This window comes from Chiloscyllium plagiosum, chromosome 4 (assembly GCF_004010195.1).
Source record: "Chiloscyllium plagiosum isolate BGI_BamShark_2017 chromosome 4, ASM401019v2, whole genome shotgun sequence".
Classification (NCBI taxonomy): Eukaryota; Metazoa; Chordata; class Chondrichthyes; order Orectolobiformes; family Hemiscylliidae; genus Chiloscyllium; species Chiloscyllium plagiosum.
Window position 1 is genome coordinate 113,161,762 of NC_057713.1, and position 7,643 is coordinate 113,169,404.

At 37.0% G+C, this 7,643-nt stretch overlaps 1 protein-coding gene across 1 annotated transcript in view; it reads left to right on the forward strand.

Moving 5' to 3' along the window:
* LOC122549339 (exostosin-1-like) overlaps positions 1-7,415 on the forward strand; it is a 157,567-nt gene extending 150,152 nt beyond the window's left edge. The window contains exon 11 of the mRNA XM_043688988.1: positions 3,843-7,415. Coding sequence (XP_043544923.1) covers positions 3,843-4,028 — 186 coding nt within the window. The 3' untranslated portion in view covers positions 4,029-7,415. The remainder of the gene's footprint in view (positions 1-3,842) is intronic.
* The last annotated feature ends 228 nt before the right edge of the window (positions 7,416-7,643 follow it).

Here is a 7,643-nt window from a genome sequence, read left to right on the forward strand (position 1 = left end):
TTAGTGTGTTATTTATCCTATTGGTGAGCTGTGGGGTGGGGTCAAACTCCCTCTTTTGGTAGTTGTTGTGCTTTTTGGATGTAATTAGATTTATCTAGAATGACCGTCATTCTGCCTTTGTCTGCTGGTAGTATGATTATGTTCTTATCGTTTCTTAGTGATTTCAGTGCTTCCCTCTCCTTGGTGTTGAGGTTATGTGTTTGTCTTTTCCTTATTTTCATAGGTACGACAGTTTGCCTCACTGTTTGTTGTGTCTCTTCTGTCAGTCCATTGTTCCTGAGTGTGCATCCTAGTGCTGCTAGGAAGTCTGCTGTCTTGGCGTCCCTGTGGTTGTAGTTGAGCCCCTTGGCCAGTATTGTTCTTTCTGTGCCTGTGAGCTGTCTGTGGGAGAGGTTTTTAACCCAGGTGTGTGTGTGTTTTAACCCAGGTGTACCTTTATCTATCAATGACCTATGAAACATAAATCATTAAGAAGAAAAGAAGACAGAGAAAGATACAAAAAGAAGATTCAACAGCTGGCTGCTTTTAAAATTTGATTTTTTCTGTAAATCTTAATCGGGGGTTTTATCAGACTAGTATTGTAGAGGGGAAGGGAAGAGATAGGTTTAGGTAAATGAGTTGTAAATAGTTTAGTTAATTATTCTCTGTTATACTTTGAAAAATTAAAGTTGTTAATTTTCACTTTAAATAGTGACTTTTGGGATAGTTCTTTGCCTCCCGAATTTCACAGATTACAACACTAAGTGTGTTGGATTTGAATTAGCAGAGGGGTTTACCCCATATCTTAACACTTAGTTGTAGATTATCAGGATCTGGGAATGTATCAGCTTTTAATCCCATCAATTTCCCCACCGTTTCCCTACTAATGTTGATTTCCTTCAGTTCCTCTCCCTCACTACAACCTGTTCCCCTACATTTTTGGGATGTTATTTGTGTCCTCCTTTGTGAAGACAGACCAAAATACACATTTAATTGGTTTGCCATCTCTTTGTTGCCAGTGATAACTTCCCCTGTTTCTGATAGTAGTCTTCAATACGTTTGTCTTCACACAACGTTTTCTATTCACATATTTATAGAAGCCTTTACAATCAGTTTGTATGTTCCTGCAAGTTTGCTTTCATACACTATTTTCCCTCTCTTAATCAATTCTTTTCTCCTCCTTTGTTGAAATCTAAACTGCTTCCAATCCTCAGGTTGCTGGTATTTTTTTTGGTCAAATTGTATGCCTGTTCCTTGGATCTAATACTGTCCCTAATTTCCCTCGTTAGTCATGATCAGGCCACCTTTCCCATTTTACAATTATAGCATTACCTCCATGCGTTCTTTAAATGTTTCCACTGTCTATCAATTGTCATCCCTTTAAGTAATGTTCCCCAATTTATCACAGTCAGCTCACACCTCATGCCATCATGATTTCCTTAATGTAGCTTCAGGACCCCAGTCTTCGAATCAAACATATCATTTTCCATCTTAAGGAAGAATTCTTTAATATTATGGTCACTGTTCCCCAAAGACACTCGCAGAGCTAGATCACCAATTATCCCTTTCTCATTATGCAATATCCAGTCTAGGATAGCCTGTTCTCTAGTTGGTTCCATAACACATTGATTCTACAAATCATCCCATACACACTCCAGGAATTCCTCCTCGACAATATTGTCACTAATTTGATTTGCCCTATCTTTATATAGATTAAAATTGTCCATTATTTTAGCTGTACATTTTTGAAAGAGAGAAATTGTGGTAAATATCTAACAATTCATATTTACAAATATGTTCAAATGTCTGAAGGCTCTTCACTGAAAATATTGCAAATATTTGATGGCAAACCACAAAGTGCAATGAGAAAGAGAGGTTTTAAGGAACATCGTAAAAGAGAAGGGGTACTGAGAGAGACTTGAGGAAATCCCAGCGCTTACATTTTCAACGGACGAAGTTTGCCAATGGTCAAGGGATTAAAATTGCAGATGTTCAAGAGGACACATTAGATATAGTCAAAAGTTTGTGCCTTCTAGGTTTAGAGGTTGGGTGCAGAGATGGGAGAAAACTGGAGAGATTTGAAAACAATGATCATTTTAAAATTTATGGACTGCCAAACTGAATGATATTAAGTGTTGTTAAGGACACAGTCGAATGAAACTTGTATGGCCAAGTCTGCAAGTAATGCAGGCATGAGTAAGTTTCAGCAGGTGAGCTGAGGCAACATTCAGGCAATGATACAGAGGTATTGTAGGTGGATCTGGTTTAACTTTGGTGGTCACAAGGGAAAGTGATGGAGCCTCTGTCTAGGGAACCAAGTTTGTACCGGAGAATGAAGGCCATGATTGATTGGAGTAAATCAGCGCTTATTTGGAATTGAATGTTGGATAAGCATCATCGCAAATTATAGTGAGTGAAACAGCACACAAGTTTTTGTGGTCATATGAGACAGGATGTTTCCAGCATATGTGAATCTTCTGGTATCTTTGGGTGATGCCAAATGCGCCACGTTCAGATGAGAAATAAAAAGACCTTGATAGAGTTTTGAGAGTATTTCAGACTTGTAGAAAGAGAGAGAGGAGCCGTTTCTGGCTTCACCTAGATGGAAAAGGATGGAACTAAGCAAATTTGGTCCCCAACCTTGAATTCAGAAACAAACATAAAGGCAAACAGCATGTTTTCAGGAATAATGGTCTGAGAAGAGAAATGGTTGTCACGCAAGTAGTAAAGTTAAGAATGTGTTCACAAAACATCTCTACCAAAAGATTAACCTGTCATTTTCTCACTTCAGATGCTAATGGGCTGTCTATTTTTTTCATTTTTTGTTGTTCATATGTCAATATATGTTTATATATAATGTGTATATTGTTTTTATCCTATTGGTTGGTTAGAGTCATAGAGATGTGCAGCACGGTCCAACTCGTCCATGCCGACCAGATATCCCAACCCAATCTAGTCTCACCTGCCAACATATGGCCCATATCCCTCCAAACACTTCCTATTCGTATACCCATCCAGATGCCTTTTAAATGTTGCAATTGTACCAGCCTCCTCCACTTTCTCTCCCAGCTCATTCCATACACGTACCACCCTCTATGTGAAAACGTTGCCCCTTAGGTCTCTTTTATATCTTTCCCCTCTCACCTTAAACCTATGCCCACTATTTCTGGACTCCCCCACCCCAGGGAAAATACTTTGTCTATTTATCCTATCCGAGCCCCTCATGATTTTATAGACCTCTATAAACCACAGCCTCCAACATTCCAGGGAAAACAGCCTTAGTCTATTCAACCTCTCCCTGTACTCAAATCCTCCAACCCTAGCAACGTCCTTGTAAATCTTTTCTGAACCCTTTCAAGTTTCACAACATCTTTGAAATAGGAAGGAGACCAGAGTTGCATGCATTATTCCAACAGTGGCCTACCCAATGTCCTGTACAGCTGCAACATGACCTCCCAACTCCTGTACTCAATATTCTGATCAATAAAGGAAAGTTTACCAAACGCCGCCTTCACTATCCTATCCACCTGCAGCTCCACTTTCAAGGAATTATGAACCTGCACTCCAAGTTCTTTTTGTTCAGCAACAGTCCCGAGGACCTTATCATTAATTGTATAAATCCTGCTAATATTTGCTTTCCTAAAATGCAGCACTTCATATTTATCTAAATTCGACTTCATCTGCCACTTTTCAGCCCATTGGCCCTTCTGATCAAGATCCCTTTGTAATCTGAGGTAACCCTCTTCACTGTCCACTGCACATTTGAATTTTGGTGTCATCTGCAAACTTATTAACTATACCTCTACTCTGCTTCACATTCTTTTTGAACTCTGGTCAATATATGATCGATCTTTACTTTTCAGTCCTCCAGAGCTTCCCGATGGGCTGATCCTGATCATTTTGCTCAGCGACAAACCTGCATGAACACGTTTGCAACTTGGTTTGGATTCATGCCTTTGATCCACTCCCAGATGCGACTAGATCCAGTTCTCTTCAAAGATCAGGTCTCCATACTGCGAAAGAAGTATCGGGACATTGAGCGGCTCTAATGACTCATTGATTGTTGGATAGCACTCTGATTAAAGCCAGCTTAAAGAACACCCCTCCTGAGCTCAGCAAATAATGTTGTCCAAAGTGACTAAGGGCAGTTAGTCCTTGATGAACCTGTCAGACTGACTGAAGAAGATTTCTGCTATCAGCTTATTGATTAACAGATCTATATGACCATTAGGATTTTTTAAAATCGTTTTATCAATCCAGTGTAACAGGTCTAATACCTTTTCAGGAGGAATATAAATTCAAAGTCCATGAATTGAAAGTGTGAAAGTCAATAAATAATTATTTCATCTGCACTGTGAAGAACCAAGTGAAACACTATTCGGTTGATCATAAACGCGTGTCTTAAATTTTGGTCTGAACTTATCTTAAAGCTTATTTATACCACTTAAGCTAAATACGAGTTAGGAAAACTGAATTATGTTTTGGAATGTGTAATCATCAGACTTGTATAGGAATGGGCACTAAGGCAGTTGTGACTAATGAACGTGCGGTTGGGTTTCACCAATAATGTCTGCCATGTTTACTATTAGCATGTTTACTATTAGAATTCCATCCTCATCAGTTGTGGGGAGGGGGGTGGGGGGGTTGGGGGGGGTTGAATCTGCCACGTAAAATAGAAACTGCTAGTTGAAATGTGTGCACATACCTGCATGTTAATATGCCTTACAGATGACTTCCTGTATGGCTTTTACAGGGTCGCTTGGCTGACCTTTGGATCTGAAACATTGACTATGTGTATTTTAAAGTGAATGGCACATATGGTGCTCATACAAGGGGTAGCTCCTTGTTACTATATAAAGTTCTATTTTTTAATGGCAGGGCTATGTTAGCCTTTGCTCACAGGTACTTGAATGTCTGAACACTTGAAGGAGTGCTGAGCGTGTGGCCTTTTAATCACTTTATTTTGATTAATAATGGTTCAGCCTAGTTTTATATCTGTAATTCATTTATTTTAAATAGAAATCCCAATTCATCTCGTGTGCTGAATCTCCAATCCACATTTAGACATTTCATAATTAAGGATGTGAAAAATAGGCCTTGTTATAATGTATATAATCTTGTATATTTATTATTCTGACAGAATTGTGTATAGTGTATGGTTACAAACAGATTGACAAAGCAATGTGGGAATAATTAGATGGATAACTGTAAAGCAAAACAAAAAATATTTTGTATAAGATGTACATTTGAGGTTTTCTAACATTTCCAATGTTTTTCATAACGTATCATTGCTTTATATTAAAAAAATCCCTACACTGGTTGGAATAACATGACTACACACAGTTAGTGGGATTAAACCTACAGAGGAGTGGAGAGAATACAAAGCCATATATTGTGATTTACTGCATTAGCTTTCTAAACATTATAGTTCCATCTAAAGTAACCTTTGTATAGATAGTATCACCAAAGACTTCCATATCATATGCAGATATCTTCATTAATTTAATTGTATTCTTAGAAGCATTTGCAGCTTAAATGCATCTGTGCTATTGAACATGGATATTGAAAAATGGATTTCCACATTTTCACTACATTTTTTGCTTTTTCTGTTTCTCTTTATAGCTTGGAAGCTTTTTCACACTTCCTACTAGCTACCATTCTTTGTGTACATTTGCAGATGTATACTGATAGAATTGTATCTCAATTATTGCTAGCTGATTCTGGTAAAAGGAGGGTTTACATGCTGTCGCTCCAGAGCCATTACACTTGCAGTTTTCTTCCCCCAAATCAAATCTCTGCCATTTGCTGACCCATTTCATCTATTTGGAATGCCCATTTTCGTTTTGTGCTTGGGACTAATTAGTAACATTTACAAACAAAACAGGGCAGAAAATTGATTTTTAAAATGCCAGACAGATTTAGGATTGACTGATATAAATCAAAGAAACAAGAACAGCTTTATGCATCGCACCCTTGGATTTTAATGTTTGTTAACTACTTTTCAAAGCTCTTTTGAATTCATTCATTTTCAGAAGAGTTGCTGAAAGTATTAGTTGCACGAATGATAGGTGGTGGCTATTTGTAGTATAAAAAATATTAATCTCCAATTAAATAGCTGGTGCAATTAAAGAAATTCTGGCATGTAAATTTTTCATAAAGTACTGAAAGGTGTCGTTAATGACATTAAAGGTTACAGACTAATTTGTTTGAACTTGAAACAAGCCTTTTAGAATTTAAGCTTGAGGGTTGGAAGAAGAGACTTTTTCATTTCTAAAATAAATAATTGCATAAGTCATTTTACTCCATGACTTACGGTCAAAGATTTAGATTTGCATTTGATCTTTTTCAAACTTTTGCAGAAAACTGGAACTGTATCTCTCTGGAACCACTCCAGTGAGACGCAACCTCTGTAAGAATTCCTTTGCCAATACTGGACAAAGAAACTTTCCATGTAAACCTTCACCCCAGTCTTTAAGTCTTACCTAGAGGCACAAATGGTTATGTTAGGGGGATTCAGAATGTTATGTCCTTAGTTTCTCTTCCACAAGATAACCCTTTTGCTTCAGGAGCACTGGAATAATTATTAGATGGTTACTGACATTCCTAGGGCAGATTTCAGTCCCAAGGGTACATATTCTGGTGCTGCATGTTTCTTTATGGTTATTAATTTTGACTATTTATAATGAATTTGTTCCACACAGTATTCCATTATCCTTTGCACCCCACAGTACCCTAAGTTTCTGCTTCTGTAATTAGTAGCATTACATTGGTTCATTTTTATAGATATAAATGATTAAAAGACTAGAAAATAAATGGAAATTTTGTAAGATTTGGTTTTTGTTAAAAATAAATGATATTTGATAATACTCATTTGATATTTTAGTTTTCTTAAGTCACTATTGAAGGGTTCCTAATTGCTTCGTTCTTGTGGTACCTGTGGTTTTCCAGTAATCCTATCAATGCATTCTTTGTTGTATCTGTAAGTAAATCTGTGTACTGTAACTGATGTGCTTTCTCCCCTTTATGCATTTTGCCTTTTAGGTGTTGTAGATGCCAATCAAACAGTTGGTTTACTTTATCCCTTCTTCAGATTGTAGACATAATTGAGAACTTTCTGTCTGATGTGATAGTGACATGCTTCAACTATTTCTCCCCCCACTTTCTTCTATAACATTCTAAATGTGCTGCCCTTTTAAGTTTAACATTTCCTTTTGTATTCACAAAGACATGATACTTTTGACTTCTTATTACATTCTAATAAATTTATTGCTAACAAAGAGATCAGTTATATGGAAGAAAATTCACTCGTGTATTGAAATAGTATCATAATAGTATAGTCCAAAAGGTGGTTCTTCAAATCTTTGAGATTACATGAGCTGTTTCAGCTAGAAATCCAATCACTGTTGCTCACTGCTCCTTCCCCCATATCCCTTCAATTGTTTTCTTTCAAGTATTTAGGCAATCCCCTTATGAAAGCTACTGTTCAATATATTTGGGCAATTCCTAACGAAATCCTAATCACTCATTGTGTAAAAAAAAAAAGGGTTTTCCTTAAGTTGACTCTGATTCTTTTATGAATTACCTTTAAATCTGTCTGGTTATCAATCTTCTAACTATTATGGTAATTTCCTGTTATCTTACCCATACATGTTGTCAAGCATGTC